General features: G+C 40.9%; 1 protein-coding gene across 4 annotated transcripts in view; it reads right to left on the reverse strand.

The window, feature by feature from the left end:
• Window positions 1-23,724, reverse strand: part of Dnajc6 (DnaJ heat shock protein family (Hsp40) member C6) — a 132,231-nt gene extending 108,507 nt beyond the window's left edge. Inside the window, exon 1 of one of the 4 annotated variants that reach the window (XM_074079870.1) lies at window positions 23,593-23,724. In XM_074079870.1, the coding sequence (XP_073935971.1) occupies window positions 23,593-23,707 (115 nt within the window). In that variant the 5' untranslated portion in view covers window positions 23,708-23,724. Of the gene's footprint in view, window positions 1-14,124; window positions 14,614-23,592 lie in introns of those variants that run through there. The other 3 variants (XM_074079872.1, XM_020183961.2, XM_074079871.1) reach the window with 3 other exon arrangements.
• Between the last annotated feature and the right edge of the window lie 334 nt (window positions 23,725-24,058).

Here is a 24,058-nt window from a genome sequence, read left to right on the forward strand (position 1 = left end):
TTTGAGATAGGGTCTCTCTTTTTTCTCCGGATCTCTGCCTCTTGGGTAGCTAGGATTGCAGCCATGAGACACTAGCTCCTGGCCTTTCTGAATTTTTTTAAGTACATTAGGATTTCATTTATAAAATTTTAAACTTAATTTCACTTTTTCCATGTAATTCTTCCTTAGAGCATTTTTTTTTTTCTTTTTGAAGTGCTGGGAACCAAACCCAGTGCCTTACACAAGCTAAGCAAGCATCTATCTACCACTGAGTTACATCCCCAGTCATGAGAGGAAATCTTACTGAGTGAAAAAAAAATCTCCACAGGACTCTAACACTCAGAAAAGCCCAGTTTGAAAATCTCTGTAATAAAATCTACTCATTCACTTTTCACAGATGGGGAAAATTAGACCAGAATAGAAATGACAAGTCAGGGACTAGACAGTAAGTAAGGAAAGTTCAGGTTTCCTCCCTTGCAGGGCCTCAATGCTTTCAAAATCAAAATAATGCTTTCATTATGAGAAAAAAAAGTTATCAAGAAAGAAAAGAAAGAAGGAAGGAAAGGGGAAAAAAGGTTGATCAATTTGTATCATGTTTATTATATCATTTGTTTACACAGGGATTTAAATTATCTCCCTAACTCAGAAATATATTGTTCTATTAAAAGTAGACTTTGAATGGACACAGTATCTGCTTCTAAATCTTCTTTTAATAACTGAAGACCTAGTTGTTATGATAAGGAATTATGAATATGGCAGCATTTTACAGTCACTAAAAATGTGGAAAATGGGTAGTCATTTAACATGAGCCAAATGAAGTCACACATGAACACAGAGATGCAGAGGATAGGGACAATGATTTCACAGACTTCGTCTGTGATTTCCTGGATTTTTATAATCTTATTGGAGAAGCATATTTGCTTTATAGTTACTAAGTATCATGCACCACACTAGGTACTTCCAATGAACTAATTTTCTTTTTTTGGTGGGGGGGGTGCTGTACTAGGATTTGAACTCAGGGCTTCACAGTTGCTAGAAAGGTGCACTCTACTGCTTGAGCCATACTTCTTGCCCTTTTTGATCTGATTATTTTTGAGATAGGGTCTTGCTTTTTGCCCAGACTGGCTTGGACAGTGAGCCTCCTATTTTAGATTCCCTGCCACAGCTGGAATGACAGGCATGCACCACCACACCTGCTTTTTCTGTTGGGGGGGCGGGTCTCACAAACTTTTTTGCCTCAATTGACCTTGAACCATGATCCTCCTAATCTTAGCCACCCAAGTAGCTAGGATTTTAATGTACTATTTCTAATCTTGCAACAATTCTGTGAGATAAGTATTACTATTTCCTTTCTAAAAATAAGGGAACTGAGGCTCAAACGAGATAAGGAATTTCTCAATCTTGTCAAGTTTAGGAGGAAATCTTCAAATGTGGTTTTCTTTTCCTGGTTTCCCTCCCTTCTTCTCTTCTGTTTTTCCTTTCCTCCACCTCCACTTTATAGCATGTACTAAGACCCAAAGATGTGCCCAGATTTCATCAGTAATTAAAGATGTAGGAGAAGACATGAACGGGAAAACACAGGCTGCCCTGGGCACATGTTATGGGCCTAGTCATGCAGAGGGAACCTGAAGTCTGAGAAAGCCTTCCACAGGTGCAACTACTGGAAAGAGGAGGAGGCTGAGCCAGGGGAACAGCAGGGTAAATGTATTCCAGGCAGAAGAAACGGCATGCTGGAAATATAAACCAGCCTTCAAGGAAGTAAAATGAATCCAGATGACTTACTACCAAATCTGAGCTGTGTGTATACATATGTGGTATGGTTTAGATAGTAAACATCACTAAAAAAGGCTCATATGCTGAAAGCTTGGTGACCAGCCTGTGATGCTATGGGGAGGTGGTAGACCCTTTGGTAGTAGGGCTTAATGGAAGAAATTGAGTCATGAAGGGTATGCATGCCCTTGAAGGGGATATTAGGATGTTAGGACTCTCTCTCTCTCTCTCTCTCTCTCTCTCTCTCTCTCTCTCTCTCTCTTTCTCTCTCTCCTTCCTGGCTCCCATGAGGAAACCAGGCCTTATCCACTACATCCTTCCACCATCATATACAGTGCCACCAAAGGCCCACAACAACAGCCCAAGTGCCATGGACTGAAACTTCTGAAAACCATGAGCCAAAATAAACCTTTTCTCCTTTAAGTTGGTTTTCTCAGGTATTTTATCACAATGACAGAAAGATAACACAAGATGTGACATATGTGTGTGTATACTTGTATTTAGGTGCATATTTCAGGGCTGATGGAGTGGCTCAAGTGGTAGAGCACCTGCCTAGCAAAGTGAGGCCCTGAGTTCAAACCCAAGTATTACAAAAAAAAAAAAAAAATTAACAATAGATGCATATTTTAACAATTTGACTTCAACATTAAATATTGATATTCACATTATTTATCATTAATATTTTAATATTTGTTTAAGCTATTTAACATGTATATTTTAATATTTCAATTATGGATTCCCAAGTCAGAAGTATCCTTACTATAAACTGAATAGACCAAGTCCACAGGACTCACCCCACCTCCATCCCGTTTAAGGCAGAGGTTTCTTCCAACACCGTTTCTCAGATCTTTGCCATTTTCTCACAGCAGCAGGAGTCATAGCTCGGCTCAATTCCTGCACACTATCACCACCCCCTCAACTTGGAAAAAGTATTCTAAATTTAAACAACACAGCACCAAACTAAAAATGGCTTAGAAAGAGGAACAAACATACCTTGTGTTGGACTCTTGTTAGATTTCACAGGCACAAATTTCCCTTTTTTTAAGCATATGTGATCAAATGATTCTTAGGTGATAAAAAAAAAAATCCACCAAATTCACATGAGATAAAAGTGTCTGTTTTTAAATGGCCAGGAGGCTGGAGAACAGTAGGAAAAGAATAAAGAGTGAGGTGCTGACTCACGCAAGATGTATTTGGGGTTCTGAGAATGTCATCCTGCCCCAGCATTAGTGCAGGCTGGATTTTTCCTTTCTCCCACCCCCAGTTCTGATCAGTAAGTTAAGAAATCAGTCAGAACTAGGAGTTGAAAGGCCTGAGCATCAGTCCTGGTTATGAGACACCCCCAGCCCCTACGTAATATTCCCTTTCCAAGCTGTAGTTCCCTCATCCATGAAGTGAGGAGGTTGAACTTGATCAGTGATAGTCAAGCTTTTTGTTCCCCACCAACGCCTTGCAACTTTTTCTGTATTTAACATTAAAATGTTAGTTCACTTTTTAAATTTTTATTTACAAGTGATCAAGTCATGCATTTAGCTCAATGAGTTTCTACAAACTGTCTGCCTTATAAAGCCAGCAGTCAGGTCAAGTAACAGAACTTACCAGCATCTTAGCTACCCCTTGCTTAGCACATGTTCCAATGCTAGAATTGGAGTAGGGGAACACATCTAAAAAGACTTTTTTTAAGTGCTAGCTTGTTTCTTGGTCTGGTTTTAATTTTAAAAGGAAGAAGAACATTGGGAAAACATGAAAACCCTTTGCATAAATTCCACAATTATACCTATCACTTTGTCACCCTCTGGCTCTATAGCACATATGAGTAGAGCTGTTTACTGTCCTGATCATTCCTAGAATCACTATAATATGTGTATGTGAAGGAAGGAGAGTCAAGCGCAGAAAATGAGAAGAGTGAGGAAATGACCAGAACTCATATTTGAGAGGTTGAGGACATGGACAGTGACACAAAACTCATGGTCAATACATCCAATCCTCACACCTGGGGAGGATGTTGGAAAACACCTGCTCGGCCATGGTACAAGGTTTGGACCAAGTTTGCTAAAATGTTTTGTAACTCAGTCACTCAAATTATTTTGTAAATTTTAGAATTATATTGAGCTTGGAGGGGTGCACACTGACAATCCAAATTATAAAATAACAAAAATATGAAATATGGAAGACCAGACATAGAAAAATGAAAAGCTCTTTATCATGCATATTTCTGGATGGAAGACCAGACATAGAAAAATGAAAAGTTCTTTATCATGAATACTTCTGGCACAGAGCAACAAAAATTTGTAAGCATTTCAAAGAAAATATAGAAAAAGATACTGACAAGCTTTTAATATGCAAGAAAAATATTAAAAATCAACTGCATTGTTATTTATATAAAATGTTCAAAGTGTCATTTGCCCCTGGTATTTTTTGGCTGGTTCCTTTCTTTCTTTTTAACAAAGTTAAAAGGCATGGGCAAGTTCAACTTCCCATTATAATAGAGTGGGTAATGCTTTATTACAACAAACCTACAGTTCTGCTGAGGGCAATTAGAAAAGACAGATAAAATCCAAAAGCATTTGCTTGAAGTTATTTGACCAGGATCTGAAGAGCCGACCTTAGAGAGAAGAGGCTCACTGAAGTAAGTCCAAATTTCTGCAAGCCCAGTTTCCCACTTAGGATATTTGCCCATTTCTGGCATAGGACAGGAAGCTAAGAAACCCAGCAGAGGGCAGCTGCTAGGAGGTAAAGTCTGCAGAGCTTCAGATGCTCTCTTGGAGCTGCAGAGACAAAAAGCAAAATTCAGGACGAAAAAGGCACATCCTAGAGAGGCTGAGAGAAGTGAGTCTGACACCACTTTTCTTGAGGTATTATCAACTCACCTGCACAAGGCAAGGAGAAGGAAGCTAACAAGCAGAATCAACAGTTTCAGAGTTTTTAGCAGACTTACAGTATGAGGGAGGCAAAAACTGGAGCTTAGGACATATAAGAGGTTATATGTCCCTGGAGGGCTTAAGATTGGGAGGAAAACACAAGTAAGGCAAAATTTTAAATCCATAAAAACAGCCTTAATTAGAATGGGTGCTTACTTGGACTCTATTGCTAGCAAAGAATAAGATAAATACTCTCAGCAAGGAGGTGACACCATCAATGCATCTTCATACACACTGTGAGACATTTAATAACAAGTTCTCAAGCAAAGAAAGAGGACCAAGAAGAAAAGCAGATAAACAGAGTCAAAAGGACCACACATTAGAGATACTAAACATGGTTTTAACATAACTGCAATTTATGTATTTAAGGAAACAGATGACAAAGTTGGATGCATTGGCTCAAAATCCCAGTTACTCAGGAGACAGAGGTAGGAAGATCTCAGTCCAGGCCAGCCTAAACAAAAGGTGGAAACCCTATCCAAAACTAAAAACAAAAGTCAAATGGTGGCTCACTAGCCTAGTTCCAAGCTCTGAATTCAACCTCCAAAATAGACAGAGAGAGAAAGATTATATGACAAGATGGAAAATTTATTTTTAAAAAAAGTAATAAAATTCTAGAACTGAAAATTTTTAAAAGTTAAGTTAAGAAGTTAACAAGTTGTTTGTGAACAAATCTGACAGAGCAAAGCAAGCTAGAGAGCTCTAAGGCAAGCAAAAAATAACAAAACTGAAAAAGAAAAAGAAGTGATTAAGAGCACAGAATGGGGCTGGGATGTAGCTGGGTGGTACGGTGCTTGCCTAGCATGCGTGAGGCCCTGGGTTCAATCCCAGCACCAAAAAAGAAAAGACAAAAAAAAAAAAAAAAAAGAGAGCACAGAATGTAAAATATGTAACAATATTTGAAGAGATAATAGTAAACTATGAGAATTAAAAAGCATCAAGCCACACAGATTCAAGAAGGGTGAAAACCCCAAGCTCAATAAACTCAAGGAAAACCTAAGAAACTGTTGAAAACCAAACGTATAGAGAAAAGTCTTAAAAGCAGTGGCAGGGGGAGGGGGGAGAAAAGGGGGTAATGCATCTTCAAAGAACAATAATAAGACTTGAAGCAAACTTTTCTGAAAAATGATGAAAGCCACAAGTCAGTGGAATGACATCTTTAAAGTGCTTGGGAAAATCTGCCAGAACTTTTTTCAGATGGGGTCTCACTCTGTTGCCCAGTCTGGCCTCAAACTTCTGGGCTCATGTTGTCCTCCTACACACATCAGGAGCACACACCACTGCCCCTGGCTTATTCCTCAAATTCCTACCCACCTAGTGAAACTACCCTTCCAAAAGCAAAAGCAAAGTTAATTCATTTCCAGATCACAAAACCTGAGAATATTCTTCTCTAGCAGCCATCCACTGTAAGAACTACAAAAGAGTTATTGTTTTATGCAGAATGAAAAGATCCCAGACATAGAATACGGAAACTCAGAAAGAAATTTTAAAAGTGAATGCAGTTAAATCTGTGCAAATCTCAATGAATACAGAGTCTACAAAACAATAGTTTCAGTCTCTCGAGGAGATTTAAACAGATATATAATTAAAAAGAATTAGCCAGGCGCCAGTGGCTCACACCTGTAATCCTAGCTACTCAGGAGGCAGAGATCAGAAGGATTGTGGTTTTAAACCAGCCCAGAGGAAAAAGTCCGAGAAACCCTATCTCAAAAAAAACCATCACAAAAATAGGGCTAGTGGAGCAGCTCAAGGTGTAGGCCCTGAGTTCAAACCCCAGTACTACAAAAAAAAAGAAATTACAAAAATGAAATAAAAGATAAAAAGATAAAAGAAGGTGGAGTGGAATGGGAAAAGACAGACTGAAAGTGTTCTAGGACCCTAACATTATCTGGAATGATTAAGTAAAAATAGCATTAGTGAACACACATGTGCACACACGCAAAGTAAAATGCAAACCAGTGTTAGCTAATATGTTAGGAGAGAAGGGAGAATGCTAAAAATAATACTTGATTAATCCAAAAGAAAGAGGAAATGAAAGTGTGCATAAACTACATGGGATACAATAGGAAACAAGTGGTAACTAACTTTGCAGTTTTAGACTTTCATATATCAATCCTCAAACTGAAGTACAAATTGTCAGACTGAATTTTTTAAAGCTCACTTATATGCTTCCTTTTAAACATACTGAATAAATGTAAGAGCACAGAAAATTCAAAGTACAAAAATGTGAAAAGTCACACCCAAAGATTGCTAGTACAGTTACATTAGTGTTTAAAAGGTAGACTTTAAGGGAGGAATCTTGTTAGAGATAAGGAGACACATTTCATAACTACGATAGAACAACTGATATTTGTATGATATGCACCAAATAATATCATGTCAAAGTTAAAGGAAAAACTGGAAATATCAAAGAAAGAATAGGGAAATCAAAAACCATGGTGTGAAAGTTTGACCTCTTTTAGGAACCAAAAGAATGAGAAAAAAGTCAGTTAGGAAATAAAATATCTGTACTGTAAAGACTGACAAAATTGATATCTTTGACATATATAAAACGTGGAACCAAACAGCCTTAATATGCACATTCTTTTAAAGCACACATGCAACATACATATATAAAAATTGATGGGTGTGGGGCCTCAAAGTATGTCTCAAAAAATTTCAAAGACCTAAAAGCATACAATGTATGTTCTCTTACTACAGTGAAAGGACAGTGGAAATCAGTAGCAAAAACATAAGTAGTATCTTCCCAACTGCTTAGAAATTAAGAGGTACATTTCTATAGGACCCTCTGTGGCAAAAAAAAAATAAAATAAAATCCATCACAATTGAAATTATAAATATCTTAAGATAAATAATAAAATATGACACAATGCTTACAGGATGCAGCAAAAAATATGCTTAAAGGAAAATGTATAGACTTAAATGAAAATATTTTTAAAAGAAATGCTGACAATCAAAAGATATATATTTCTATTTCAAGAAACTAAAAAATTTTTCCAAAAGTACAAAGTGTACAAAAATGAAATCAGAAATATAAAAGCACAAACTCATGAGATAAAAGAATAAATGTATAATACAGAAATTACACAAGTTAAAACTGCAAAGATTATTAAAATTCATAAAACTTTCACAATATACACCAAAATAAGTGAGAATTGCTAGGATAAGTAATAGAAATATTAGGATCAGGAATGAAAATAGGAATTAGTCTACACAACCTACAGACATTTAAGCAACCATGAAAGGACATAAACAAAACCTGAAGCCAAAAAATTTGAAAATTCAGATGAAACTTGGGACAAATTCCTAGAAAAATATCACTCAGTAAGACACAAAAAGAAATAAAAAATTTGAATGAATTTATGACTATTAAAACAATTTAATGCATATTTTAAAGCTTCCAACAAAATTTCCAGGCCCAAATATCTTCACCAGTGAAGTTTTCTAGACATTAAGCAATAATTTCAATTTAATGAAAGACTTCCTGGGAATGGAAAAGAGCAAAGACTTCCTAATTCTTTGTATATGGAGAGCATATTCTTCATGCCAGATCCTGACAAGATTAGCACAACAAAGGAAAATTACAGGTTAATCTCCCCCATGCATAAAGATACTCCTTAGTAAAATACTAGCAAGCCAGGCTGGGGTGTGGCTCAAATGGCAGAGGGCCTGCAAGCAAGCACAAGGCTCTGAGTTCAAACCCCAGAATACTACCAAAACAAACACACACACACACACACATTAGCAAATAAAATCCAGCAATTTATAAAATGGGTAACATATCACAACAAGTTGAGTTTATTCCAGAACTGCAAAGTTAGCTTAACACACAAAAAATCAACTATACTATAATTGTCCATACTATTTATAGAAAAAAAAATCACGTGATTAGAACAGTACAAATATTTGATAGAATTCCACATCAATTAATGATAACACTTAGCATGCTAAGAATATAAGGTAACTTTCTTAATCTAATAGGTGTTTGTGAGTCCCATATAATATATTGTACTTAGTGGTAGAAAAATTGATAGCCTGTTCCTTCAGATCAAGAACAAGAAAGGATACTCACCACCACCACTTCTATTCAGCATTTTAAGAGAGATCCTACTTAGTGCAGTAAGACAAGAGGAAAAATGTGTAGTATTAGAAAAGAAGAAACAAAACTGCCTTTGTTTATAGAAAACGAACTATGTAGTAAAAATTCTCTGATCTAAAAACTATTAAAATTACTAAGAGAATTTACCAAGGTAAATGAAGTATAACCCAGGTGTGGTGGCAAAAACTTATAATCCCAGCACTCAGGAAGCAGAGCTAGGAGGATCACAGGTCAGCCTTGGCTACAGAAGCAAGTTCCAGGTCAATCTGAGCTATGAGATTCTATCTCAAAAACTCATAAACAGGAAAAAAATGTATTGCTAGCTCCCAGGAACAACTCAAAAATGAAAATATTAAATGCCAGTTCCAGTTGCATAAAAAAAAATCAATGATAAGTGACATCACTTTCTAACAGAATTACTAACCTCCCATGTACAGTATCTCTGACCTTAAAAGGGTAGTTCATGCTAAGGTCAAGTCCATTGTTGTGGACTGTTGTAATCTTTTTTAAAGGAACCAGAAATATAGAATTCTCCTATTCTCCCTTATTTCTGCTTCTAAGATTTTGATGTAGAAAATACTCAAAGAATTTACTGGAAAGGAAATTTGGAGCTGAATTATTAAAATGCCTGCTTTCCAAACAACCTAGAAAATGAGTCAAGGGCCATCATTTTCTAAGGTTTACACTCCCTTTTAATAAAAGGTAAATTGACTCTAATAATGAATGATGTTGACAATTTTATTTAAAACCTCTGTGATTTTATAACACTGGTTATTTTCAAACTGTTACCTACCACGGAAATGGTTTTGGAGGTAAAAAAGACACCTGGGTTTGAATCCTGCCTCTGCCACTTCCTAGCTATGCCTTGCAGCACAAAGTTCTTAATCCATTTCCTTATATGTAAAATACCATCTACCTCCCAGGATTGTAACAATATGCAAGGTACCTCACCACCAGCTTTTCACACACTAATTGTTCATTAAATAGGAGTTATGGTAACTATTATTAAAATTAGTTGTTGTGTTCACCAAAAATCTACTTATTAACTCATTCAACTATTTTTCTTCCAGTTGTCCCATACATATTTTTTCCTGGTTTGCAAAGTATTTTGAGATATGCCGAGTATATATTATACAATGCCTTTTAGATTTAAAAACCTCACTGAGCTGCCCTCAGATGTCCTAAAAAGAGGAAAAAGAAAGAAAGGCATTCACTAACTCACAATTCAGCATTTACTGAACACCAGTCATGTGACACTAGCTATGAACACTCAACATCCTGATCGTTTATTTGCCCTGTCAACCACTTTCAAGTTTTCAGTCTTATAAAAAAGAGTGACTTCCAAACAATTCATACATTTTAGTAACTTTTCTGTGGTTCTTCAGCACAAACTCTAAATTGTAGTGTATTTGTTTCATATTCAGGTCACCAACTGGTACTTTGGTTCCCACAGGCAGCTCTCATGATCTGGTGACCATGCTGACACCTTCTCTTCAGCCCCCACACAAACACACACTCAGCTGGGCCTGTCAACACAGACTCATCTCCAGCTCTAGCGGGATTCTTTCAGCTCAAGACACTGTCTTGGAAGAGACTCCGGGAACCTCAGAAATACATTAATTCATAACCTGTTTGAAGCCTTAGATGCCTTCATAAATCTGAGGAAAACTTCAATAGATAGATGGGAGAGAGAGAAAGAGACAGAGAGAGAGAGAGACATGCATATATAAGCATACAAAACTGCATTTCACGGAATCCTTGAAAACCAAATTAGTAAGTTATGATTCATTTGGTGTTCCTCAAACTGTTTTGGGTGGGACTCATAGTAAATAGATCTGATATCAGAATACAGCCTTCACTAAAGATACAGGCATAGGTAACAACTTTCTGAAAAGATTCCAATAACTCAGCAAGTGAGAGCAAGAATTGACGAATGGAATGGCATCAAATTAAAAGGCTTCTGCAAAGCAAAGGAAACAATTACCGAGTGAAAAGACAGCCCACAAAATGAGAAAAAAATTAATATCCAAATATATAAAGAACTCAAAAATTAAACACCAAAAGAACAAATAGTCCAGTTCATAAATAGAGAAATGAATTGAACACAGTTCTCAAAGAAGTGCAAATAGCCAATACATAAAAACTGGCCAAGACTCTTAGCCATCAGGGAAATGCAAATCAGAACTACACTGAGATTCTATCTCATCCCGGTAAGAATATTTGTCCAAGAAAACAAAAAACAAATGCTTGCCAGGATGAAGAGGGCAGGGAAGGAAACCTTGTACACTGTTGGTGGGAAAGTAAATTAGTACAGTCACTATGACAAGCATTATGGAGGTTCCACAAAACAATTTTAAAAAACAGGGCTGGGCATGATGGTGCACATCTGTAATCCCAGCTATGCAGAAGACAGAGGCAGGAGGATCTGGTTCATTGGCCAGCCCAGGGCAAAAGCACAAGACCCTATATGAAAACCAAACTGAAGCAAAAAGGGAGGGCTAGGGGCAGGGGTCAAGTGGAAGAGGACTTGCTCACAAGCAAGCACAAGACCTGAGTTCAAACCCCAATACCATGCAGCTGGACCACTTCTGGGTATATGTCTGAAGGCATGTAAGTCAGGTTACAACAAAGGCACCTGCACACCCTGTTTACTGCAGCACTACTCACAATAGCTAAGCTATGGAAACAGCCTAGGTGTCCATCAATGAATGAAAGGATAAAGAAAATGTGGTATATGTGCACAATGAAGTATTATTCAGCCATAAAAAAAGAACCAAATTATGTCATTTGCAGAAAAAAATGGATGGCACGGGAGCTCATTATGTTAAGCAAAATGAGCCAGACTCAGAAAGATAAATGTCACATGCTTTCTCTCATATGAGGAATCTAGACAAAAAGAAAAAAAAAGACGAAAGAAAAGTGAGACCATTTGGGAAGAGGAAGGGGATCAGTGGGAGATAGAGGGAGGATAATGGGATGAATATGCTCCAAGTACTATACATATATAGTCAGTTCATTATATATATGTGAAAATGATATAATGCAGCCCACTATTTTATGCAATTAATACATACTACTAAACAAGAATACAGCCTTCACACCTGCATGCAAAACACGTGTAAAATGGATGTTTCCAGAACCAAAAATTCTGTACTGTGTACAATGGTTTCTGATATTTTCAGTTTTACGCTGCCTATCTAAAATGTTGCTTACGGCTCACTAAAATTGCTTCCTCACCCCCACAATCTGAAAAACAATAATCTAATTCAACGTCTCTGCCCTTTAGAGAAACCGAGAGCCACCAAAATCGAGGGTCTTTCCCCAGGTCAGAGCCTGGCTCTCCTGAGTCCCACCTCAAAGCTGTTTCCAGTAGAAAGTGAAACCAAAATTCTAACTGCCACCTCCCCCAAAAAAAGATCTGGAGATCTGAAGCTTAAAACATGCATGTACACTGAGAAAGGGGGAGTGTTCAGTTCTAAGCAATGGTGAACGCTGACCTCCGCCAGAGCCTCCCATTCAGGCAGCTTCAATTTTTCACGTCCATGGCCTAGCATGACTTGGCAACTAAGCCAAATTGTTTCTTTCCCTTAACCCTTTCTCCAGACACCACAAACAACACAGGCAAAGCCAACATCGATTTTAAATACTTTGATTACAAACACACAGGTATTGGGGCTGGTGGAATGACTCAAGTGGTAGAGCACCTGCTTAGCAAGAGCAAGGCCCTAAGTTCAAACCTCAGGACCACTAAGGCTGCTTAATTAAAATTTAAACATTAAAACCACATAGATCAATAAAGGGATGTGAATGGCCAGAGCCTGGGAGGTGTTAATGCTACCAACACTTTTAAAGCCTCAGTTACAGAAATCGGGATTGCTTAAGAACTCTCATTACAGTTTGATGGGTAAAAACGCCAGCCTCCCTCCCCTTGGAATCGGATTGTGCTGAGGTTATTCTCCCCCCCACCTTTATATATATATATATATAAAGGTATATATATATATAAAGGTACATATCGATGCTACATATCGATGACGTATCATATACATATAGATACAGGTATAGATGGATGTCACTGCCCATCAGATGGGAATCCTGTAACAAGCCAGACTGTGGCAGACTCCCGGGGGCCCGAAGGCCAAAGCGGCCGCCGATCTGCAGGCAGGCCGGGCTGTGGCTGCGCACGGATCACCGGGACGGCCTGACCCGACGCGGGGAGCGGCGCTGGACGCGCGGATGGCGAAGGAGCAGCGTGTGACCTGCGCCTCAAACCCCCGAGCCCAAGGGCAAAGAGCTGGGGCCTGCTTGAAGCAGAGCGCGCCGGGAGAGGGTAGGGGGCAAGCTGCTGCGCAGCGGATCCTGGGCGAGACCCCTGAAATCCCGTTGTGTGTGGGGAAGCTGACGAACCCTAAGATTAGAGCCCCGAAAGCAGGGGTTGCGCTGGAGATGGCGGCCTCCCTCCGGAGCCGCCAGAGCGCTGTCCCCGGGGCGCGCGGCCCCTCTGCGCTCTGCGCGGGCACGCGGACCCTGAGGACCACCAGGCAGAGGGAACGGAGGAAGGGATCCAGCCCGGGAGCAGGACCCAGGACCACCAGGGACCTCCTGAGACCCGAGGGTACGTTGCTCCTCCCCCAACTGCGGCAGAAATCTTAGGGAGACTGGGAGTTTAAAACCCCAGAATCCTCCAAGATCCGTGTTGTTGAACTTAAGATGAGGTTGGCTCATTTGTAGTGAGCCCTTTCTCTTTCCGAGTTTTCATTCAAATCCGTTTTATTTTTTCCTCGCTCATCCCTCCAACATAACTAGTTTTTTGTGGTTTTTTTCCTTTTGGCGGGGGTGGAAGGGGTGCATCTGAATATCCTTCTGCGGGGTAAACAGTTGTGAAGGTCAGTGACGACTCAAATTAATGTTCATTAAGGGATTCTCAGCCAACGTTTATCTTGAGAATCCAAACTGTTTAAGTTCCAAGTATTTTGGATATTCCAATAATACACCGGAAAGCTACATTTTAATGATTAACTATTGTAAACAGCCCCAAAATAAAATTATCAAAATCCTGGGAGCTATTATAAGCAAACCTGTGAGATGGAAATGTGTTACTCAGCCCAAGATTAAATAAAGAACACAGAAATACATCTATATTTAGTACGACAAAAATGGAAAACTGAATGACACAATATTTGGAAACCAGAAGCCAGTCCTTTCTTTAAAAGAGACATTTATTATATAAGTGGAATTTTTAATAATATGGGCACAGTAATTTTAAATCAGCCATTAATACAAACTAAACATGTCCACGAATGACAACTCACCCCTAGCATCTTCTAGCCTCCCCCTTTGCGGTGAGCCCCTTACCTTTATTTTCAGAATCTTTCATTCTCTGCTTTCTCCCTCTGCTGCAAAGGACCAGGAGAAGTCCAGCTGATTCTGCAACCCTGACTTTTGATTTGTCATTCACAGACAGTCAGCGGTCTCGGGGGCGAAGTCCCTCAACAGAGGAGCGCCCAGGCTATGATAATTGTCAGTGTGCGGGGGTTATAATTTTGCTTATGCTAGAGCGAAAGGATGGAGATGAAGGCAGACGTAAACACAACTTCCAAAACATGGCATGGAACAGGATTCGGAGCTTAGGCTTGTCTTTCTTCCCTGGGAGTAGGGAACCATCTATACAGAGCCTCCTTGCCTCTGGAGAGATTTGGTTCTGTCTGTGCCATGTGCCTGGCTTATTTTCAAATGGTAACCCCAACTTTAGAGGGGATTAAGAACCCTGTGCTGTGTTGCATCTTGCATAGTCATTCATTGCTTTGATCATTTATTTAACAAATATTTCTTTTACCTCTCTATGGATGAGGCATTGAGCTAAATGCTGGGGGTACAATAGTGTACAGAACCAGCCCCCAGTACACCCAGCTCTTAAAATACAAAGGCGTTCTGTGCAGACAATGGCCCGTGTCTGCTGCATGGACACAGGTCACTGAGCACATTTCACCCAGGTATGAATTGATACTCCAGAGACTTTAATAATTTGTTGTAAGACAGCAAGTGGCTCAGCCAGGAATAGGTAAGAGGAAACCAGACCAGGAGATCCCTCTGTTGTGGGGTGAAGGGAGGAAGCTTCAAGTAAATCACCATCATTCAATTCAAGTAACTTTGTGTTATTACCTAGCTCACACTCATTCTTTCTTCAATCATTTATCCAACAAATGGTTATTTGTGCCAGGTACAGTTCCACCTGTTAGGGTTTCAGAGAACAAAAACCTGACCAAGTCCCTGCTCCTGAGGCTCTTACATTCTGTTAATCCAGATAGGCAATAAACAAATATAGGCATATCAAAAGGGCAGGAAATGCTGGAAAGAAAAATGAAGCATGGTAATGAGATGCCGTTTTAGGTAGGGTGGCCAAGTGAGGTGACATTTAACTTATGGAAAATGGGTCAGGGTCATCACAGTCTTCCAAGCATCTTTACTCAGAAATTGCTTTTTAAGTTCTGAACCCTCACAACCTCCTGTACTCTACCGGCCCTCATTGATGGCTAGTGTTTGTTCCCCATTATACTGATTGGAAAACTGATATCCAATAAGATTAATTGACCCAATCCAGAACCCAAATAAACTGAGAGAAACACAACAAAAAAGCAATACATCTACCTGCAACTCTGGTCCTCACAAATTGCTGAATTAAATCCAATACTGACATGGAAAATTTCCTGAAGTAGTAGTCAAGCAAAGAGGGTTGAAGACCTCTCTCTACAATTTATGAACTGAGTGGTGCTGGGCAGATGACTTAACTTCTCTGACTCCATTCTCATCTGTAAAATGGGGCTAACCATACATGCCCTGGAAATGTACCAGACTGTTGAGAAGATCAAAAGGGAGAATAGATTCAGTACTTTGTAAGCTAAGCGCTCTATAAATGTAAGGTATAATTACCAATGCTTGGGCACATTTAAGAGGACTAATTACCAGTGTTCATCTGCTCATTACTATAGCCAAGAGTCAAAGATGGCTGTAGAGTGAAAGCTTTCCTGGCCACTAGGGGTCTCTGAGTTGATTTTACTTGCTAAAATTTGAAGAGTCCCTGAAAATGTGGAAATTTTGAAGTATTTGTATTTGGCTTCCATTTTATTTGGCAGTGGCTAATACCTCTCTGCTCTTCTTTGAAAACTTAAGACTATTGAGGAAAACAGATTACTATAGTTTGGATCTTGAATATTTCCCAAAAGCTTATGTGTTAAAGGGTTGGTCCCCAAAATAGTGCTATTTGGGAGGTGGTAGAACCTTTAAGAGTTGGGACATAGTGGGAGATCTTTAGGTTACTAGGGGCAGGCTAAAAGCGTACTGTGGATCTCCAGCCCCTTCCTCTTTCTCTTTGCTTCCTGACCATGAGATGAATGGTAGTTGCTCTGCCACATGTTCCTGGTCCAAGACAATGGGCCAAACCAATCATGGACTGGAAACTCCAAAACTGTGAGCCAAAATAAACCTTTTCTATTTGTAAGTTATCTCAGATGCTTTGTTACAGTGATGGATATAACACATATGCCTTCAATTCACCTCTTTACAGGCCAACAAATGGGTTACTCACTCATCCATCACATCAAAGAAATGAACACCTCTACCTCCAAGGACTAAGTCCAGGACAGTCAAAAAGGGACCCAGGAGGAGCACTTTAGGGGGGGCTGAGAGGGTGAGGGATTCATGTAGTCTTCCTTAAGTAAGTACTGTGCCAAGTACTGGTGCAGTGCTGAACAAAACATTCTCTGTCCTCAGAGGCTTGTGATCTCTAGTCAAGAGGTTTTCACACTGTATGCTGACTTTCTAAGTTAGGCAAAGGGATGCCAAGCCTTAATTAGTATGACAGGGACTCTGAAGTAGAAGTATGAAGGGACTGGATTCAAATCTGCATTTTGCCATTTACTGGCCCCCTAGAGTAACTGGGGACAAGTTCTCACACTTCCCTATGTTTCCATTTTCAATCTTTAAGATGCAGATAGTAATATACCTACCTCCTACTGTTGGGAGGGTAAGGCTCAAATGAGTTCAAACACTGGAAGTGTACAACCCAGAGCCTGACACACAAAGTAAGAACTCTGTAAATGCTGTAAGATTAATATCGTTACCCATGACCTGGGTCAAGTTTAGCCCTCTGAACCTCAGATTCCTCATAAAATATGGAAAATAATAACTAGTTTGTAGAGTTATTGTGGGACTTACATATCAGGAAGAATGTAAAACCCTTGGCATAAAGAGTAGCTCTTGACTGGCCTCATTCAAGGTCCTTTTTAATCAAGCAAGCTGCCCCCCATTTGGAGGAGCTGGGAGGAAGGATGGGTGACTAAGTCTGGACTAATAAGGAAGTGGGAGAAGGGAAGGAGGGGTGCCACTTATATTTCAAAGGAAAAAACTATTTTTTGAAAGAGTGGTCATTTCTAGGAGTATCTACATTTTACCCAACATTTACCCAAGCTTCAAGCACATAAAAAGATTGAAAGACTTGTACTGTGAGTTCCCTATCCATATATATTTTGGTATGTTTGGAACACGTGTCGATCTCTTTAATCATTCTTAATTGATTTTGGGGGGGGAAACACAGAGTCATGGTTTTTTTTACCCAGGTTTATGTCGATCTCTTAGACTCAAACAATCCTCTCACCTCAGCCTCCCAAGTACTAAGACTATAGGCATGTACTACCACACCTGGCTACTTGGTCTTTTGTTTTAGATCAAGTTGAAAGACATTTAAAGGTCTCATCAAATAAAAAAGGCTTTACTTTCTCTCCTGACACAACAGTCACTTGAAGCCTTAGTTTCCCCGATTCTTTGGCCATTCCAAGCAGGGTCAAGTGAATCCTCAGAAGTCTTGTCCTGCCAGTCAGAAAACTTCAAGGCACACCTCGTTGATAGACAAGGATGGGCTCAAACCTTGGAGTTTTCCAGAAGGCAGATCTGAAGCTTCAAATAAACAGGTGCCAAGGACCATTATAAACAGTCATTAATGGGCATGATTATCTCTTTCAGAAACTGGGTTAAGGAAAAGCTTCAGGCAGGCTCCACTGGCAGTGAAGTCCATCCACAGCTCTGCACAGTCCTTGTCTTGTTAGCTGCCACTTCTGAGTCACTAGACTGGTGAGTCATGCCTAGTAATCGAGGCCATCTTGAAAGCAAAACCGAAGAGAATTTTCAAGAACAATGAATAAGACCCTGAATTGAAAGAGAATAAGGCATTTTATTGGCCTAGCAAAACAAAAAAGAAAAAGAAGAAAAACCCACTGCTGTAATATTGGGGGGTTAAACTTGCAAGGTGCAAATTTTACTCTGGAAGAAAAGAAAGTTTTTCTATTCCTTTGGAACTTTGGAGGTACTTTTATTTCTTGATTACTGAATAAATAAGCAAAGATATCAGAAGATATGTCCCAAATGAGGCAAACCCACTCATCTTTCAGTGACTTAACTGGAGCCTCTTCTAGTTTAGTCATGCGTTCCCCAGACGTGCTAAGGTAGGGTGAAGGAAGGCAGTTTCCCCTGCATCACCACAGGGGGTCTTCCTCCATCTAGCAATGCCTGTTTGGTTTGTTCAGAGCACCTAGATGGCCATAAAAGAGGTGAGATAAAGAGAGAAAAATGGCTGATGAGGGAGTGAGGGGAAGGGACAGTATGTGGAGGTGGATGATTTAGGGGGCTAACCACAGAACTGGGCAGTATGGCTACAAGAAAAACTGAATAAATTCCCATGATGCCAAGGTACCAGGCCAGGGGACGGAAACTCACCTATGAAGTACCTACTATTTCCCAGCCAGTTTTCTTATTACCATTGACATATGTTTATTGATCATTTGTTGCCTTTAGTGCAAGGGTGTTCACGGCTGGCCACTAGGTTTGAATCCCAGGGTACTAGCTGTACAACTTTGGAAACATTAGTTAGCCTCTCTCTGCATTGGTTTCTCTCATTTATAAAATGGAGATTACACAACACGGTTATTCTAAAAAACAAAAAATAATAAAACAAAAACATTCACTGTTCAAGACAGTGACTGGCACACAGGAAGCAGTGCAAACAGGTACTTGGGTTTGAACTCAGGGTCTCATGGCTTCCTAGGCAGACACTCCACCACTGAGGCACACTCCCATTCTTTTTTAAATGAGAAAACAGAGGCAGAGAGAGGCAAAGTGAGTTGGCAAATGATTCACAGTTAGAAAGTGGCAGAACCAGGATCCTCCTCATGTCATCTGTATCTCACAACAGCCCCTTGAGGAAAGGGGGATGACCCCTATCATCCTCCCTTTATTGGTGAGAGCTTGGAAACGCAGGAAGGGTCTGACAACTTACTCAGGCCACAAACTGGCAAAGGGAACAGCTGAGGCTTAACCCCACCCTTGCTGGTTTGAAAGCCCTTACTCCTCCCACAGGTCAGTTTCTCAAACGTCAGCATGCACCAGAATGGATACAGGGCTTGTTAAAGCAGACTTCTGGGCCCCCTCCCTAGAGTTTCTGATTTGATAGCTTGAGATGGGTGCTGGAACTTAGCATTTCTAAATAATGTCGATGCTGTTGGCCTGGAAATCAGGCTTGGAGAAGAAACTGGACCTAAGAGTATAGGTCAATGAAGTCTTCCCACTCTGGCAGTGTTGCTTACCCTCCAGCACTTAACTAATATATCTTGCATTTACATAGTCTTCTCAGAGTTATGATCCCATTTGATCTTTCCAATAACCTTAGAATTTAGGTAGTAGGACTCATTTAATGTGAGATTTTTAAGGACATGTTGTAAGAAAATGGCAGAAAGGACCAAGACCACCAATTGTCTGGCAAGTGTTCTGTCCTGTCCTCTTTTCCAAGTAACCTGTCCTGGAAAGCATGATTGGCAGATGGAGACAGATTCTACTTCAAGCTCTGTGTCCTTCCCCAGGAAATATCATGTTTCAGGAAGAAGCTCCCTACCCCAGCAAGGCTGTAGGGAGATGATTTCTTGTGGAAGGAACTCAGAGGTAATTATCTACCATAATCTCAAAGTGAGAGAATTCTACTCCTCTCAAAATACTTCCTCCTGCTTTTCACTCCCCTTTCTGCAACCTAAAAGCTTATTTGACTAAAATATGGTTCTCTGGAAAGGATGGACACATTTGGAGGGTTAATTTCCACTCCACACAGCTTGTTCAAACTCCCATTCACAACTACTTGCAGCCCAGTGGTAGAGCACTTGTCTGGCATGTCTGAGGTCCTGGGTTTGATCCCCAGAAAGGGGGCTGGGAGGGGGATGCAGCATGATGACTTATTTGCATGGTTAAACGTTAAGAATATTTTTTAACGGGGTGCAGGTGGCTCATGCCTATAATCCTAGCTACTCAGAAGGCAGAGATTGGGAGGATCATGGTTCAAAGCCAACCCAGGCAAATAACCCTTCACAAAAAAGGGTTGGTGGAGTGGCTCATGGTGAAGGCCCTTAGTTCAAACCCCAGTACCACAAATATATATATATATTTTTTTTTAAATATTTCAACATGATTAATATTCAGAATATTTAAAGAACTCCTATAAATAGATGAGAAAATGACAAACTACTGAATAAAAGAACAGGGAAAGACAACCACAGCAATGGCCAATATTCTGGCGAAAAGACACTCAAAGATGTTCAACTTTGTTACTCATCAAAGAAAAAAAAGAATGCAGTACCATTTCACATGCCTGAAATTTGGCAAGCACTAGAAACCTAACAGCACTAGTAAAAAACCAGAAATCTCACATACTTTTGGTCAGAAGTCAAGCAGCATAAATGTATGGCAATATCTTTCAAAGTTTAAAAAAGAAAAAGCATATGACATTTTATCCAGTAATTGTCCTTCTAAGTATCTCTGCTATAGTTATGGTTACAGATGTCCAAAGTGTAAATTTCAGACTCATTCTCTTTGAAGACATATGTGAATAGAAAGATTCATTTATTTCAAACATGTTTATTGAATGTCCTCTATGTTTAGGATACAGCGCTAGGATGAAAAAACACGAGGAGTTCCTAGAAGCCATTTTCCTTCTACCTACAGTCTCCTGGTGAGAAAAAATATGGGAGAAAGAAGAATGCTAGTACAGAAGACCTTCTGGTTGGCCCAGAAGACTCAAACTACAGTCTTTCCCATATCTCATTGAACTTTCTAGTCTCATAACTAACCATATTTGAGGAGAAGATCTAGACCAATATTCATAAAAATAACAACCAGCCTTTTGTGAGCCTCTACACACCAGAAGCTCATTTAGGAATCACAACACCACAATACATAGGTATTATCATCCCCATTTTCATAACTGAGTTTAAAAAGATTAAGTTCCCTGGCCATGATCACACAGTGTAGCTGTGTCCTACACACTACTCCCAGACAAAATCATAGCCTCTCTACCATCAAAGCACATGACTCTAAATGCCCAAGGTGATATCAACATCATCATGAGAAATTCAGGTCACCCTTTTAAAAAATCAAATAAAATTGGAAGATGGATTTCTTTCATTGCATGACATTTATTAATTTTACCTCTCCCCTCTATGAATACTGGAACACACTTATTTTTTGCTAGGAGATGTGACAGAAAGGACTCTAGGAGGGAGAGGGGATAAAGGAGAATGATGGAGGGGTAATTACACTATGACATATTGTAAGAGCTTTTGTAAGTGTCACAATGTACCTCCAGTACAACATTAATAAGAAAAACCAAGAAAGAAAAGACTCTTTACAGGTATGAGACTCAAAGGTCACTTATCAGTCATGTGACCACCTGCAAGTCACTATCTCTAGATTTCCTCTCCTCAGGGAAATAAGTAATATCTGCCTCCTTTCCTTCCAGTTGTATTTTCAAGACCTGATAATTGAACTACTTTAACGTAGTTAAAGACATTATAACAACCAATCCCCAGGCCTTATCCTTGCAATGGGGGGAGAGAAAAGAAATAAATAATAGAGAAATGCAGGAAGCAACTAAGATCCCACGTAAGAAATGTGCCTCGAGAACCTGTGAGTGAAGTCCAGGACAGGAACAGACAAGCAGAGAGCCAAAGTTGCTGTGCACGCAGTTGACCTGATTTAAAAATTATAATGCTAGAACACTTATTGTAACCAGAGTTGCTGCGCGGCGTTATCTATTTATTCCTCTTTTATAAACATTCACATGACACCCAGAACCACACTATGAATGCAGTTGTCACTCAATGGACACCTGTTGCAATCACCAATCTCATTCAAGCAAAAGAAAAGAAAAGAAATGATGAACCTTTAGCCTATCCTACTAGGTTTCCACAACACTTCTTGATGACAGTAGGGAGGAAATTTTATTAGCACACTGACTAAAAGTAGGGACACACACTATGAAAGCCCACAAGATGATGACGACAAGCTGCAGAATCTTCCTAACTACCACCATAGAAGAGTTTGCTTCTAGTGCAATAAATAAATATTTGAAAGATCACTATGACTGGTCTTTGTCAAATTTATTTTGATAATGCTTACTATGTGCCTGTACTTTATAACTATTAACTCTTTAAATTCATTAATTTATTTAATCCTCAAAACAACTGGGCAGAGATGACTGTCAGAGTGACAGGGTCCTGGTGCAATCTGGCTTCTGCCCTGGATCAGGTCGGCCATTTTAGAAATCAAGGCATGTCAGCCTCTCAGAGAAAGGATCTTTGGATGACTGAAACAGACAAAAAGGACAAGACAGGCACATGCAAGCAGGTATCTACAAAGTTACCACCCCCTGCCTCTCTCATCCTCCCACACTCCAGTATAGCTTAGTGAAGGTACAATAATGAAGCAAGCAGCAGAAGGACCCTACAATACCAGTTGCACAGTGACAAATGCCCTACAAGTGATGAAATAGTAGAGGAGAGGTTACAGGTGGCAGGAGCTCCAGAAGGACACAGAATTTTTACTAGACTTAGTGAATAAGTTAAATTCAGCTAGGCTGACAGACAAGCACATGGCCAGTGCAAACAGAGAAGCCATGAGCCAGCAGATATGCCATTTCCTGGCAAAGTGGCTCCCAGCTCATTTAGACAAAATCCCCAGTCGTCTCCCGGCCTGCTCACACCTTGATCCTAGCCGGGCACCTCTCAAGTTCCCTTTTCTATGGGAACCATTCCACTTGCTTTCCCTCTTGGGCAGGAAGCTCTTTCCCAGCTGCATGCTGGAGGAACTCGCTCAGTCTTAGGTCTTCTGAAGGGTTTGCCTGGGAAATGCCTTCTCTGTGCACCTGCCTCTTCCTCTCCCAGCGACTATCTGTTCCTCCCAAGCACAGATAGCTATGTGTGACAGGTGTGACATGCATGCCTCCCTCTCTAGAAGCAGTTCCATGAGCTGGGCCCTTGTGGATCTTGTTCCCTTTCAGTCCTGGCAGGGAGAGGTACTCCATAAAAATTGTGGAATAAATGGCTCAAGTCGGTGATGAGCAGGTGTGAGTTGAGGCCAGGAGAGGGCAGGGTAGATGGTGAGTGGGGAGTGGTTTCTTGTAGCTAGAGCTTGGGAGATGTCCGGGAGTCTCCTTAGATAGCTTGGAAAGCGGGTGGGTGGGATCGAGGTGGGGAGGAGCTAGAAGGGAGCCTTGGGTTCCCATGAATGCCCCCAGGTACCGCATTGCAGGCCCCGGACCAGGTGTGGGGGTCCTAGAGAGGGCGCAAGGTTGTGTCGCCAAGTCATCCTGGATTCCCCCTGTGCAGATGAACAGCCAATGGGACACAAGGGACGTGGGGGAGGGGAGCTGTGCTGGGCTGGTCCAGGTCGAGGGTCGCCTCCCCCCTCACGAGGTGACCGGTCTTCCCTACCCCCGCGCGCGCCCACACTCACCCCGCGCCGCCCCGAGAGCCGAGCGCGTCCTCCACGACCTCCGGGTGGCCCTCCACGGCCGCAGCGAAGCCAGCAGCCTCCGGCTCTCCCTGCCTCCTTTCTCGGTCGCGCCCATCGGTGCCCGGCCCCCTCCCTCCGCCGCCGCCCCGGCCCAAGGGTCACCGCTCGCTGTCACTGTAGCCGCCGCCGCGCGTCTGCCAGGTGCCCGGCCGCCGCCCGCCGGGGGACGCGCGGCCACCGGGGGAGGAGCTTGCGGCGGGGACACCCAGCACGCCGAGCTGGGGACGAGCGCCGAACAGGTGCGCGGGAGTCCGTGCCCGCCCAGGTCCGCCAGGCGCCGCCGTTCAGCAGCATCCCACGGTGTGTGTGCACCGGTTCTGTCCCCGTGTCCCAAAGGGTAAAATCTGCCCAGAGATCACACAAGGCAAATGAGGACGATTCCCAAGTCTTGGGCCGCCTTTTGCTT

The sequence above is a fragment of the Castor canadensis genome, chromosome 7 (assembly GCF_047511655.1).
Source record: "Castor canadensis chromosome 7, mCasCan1.hap1v2, whole genome shotgun sequence".
NCBI lineage: Eukaryota > Metazoa > Chordata > Mammalia > Rodentia > Castoridae > Castor > Castor canadensis.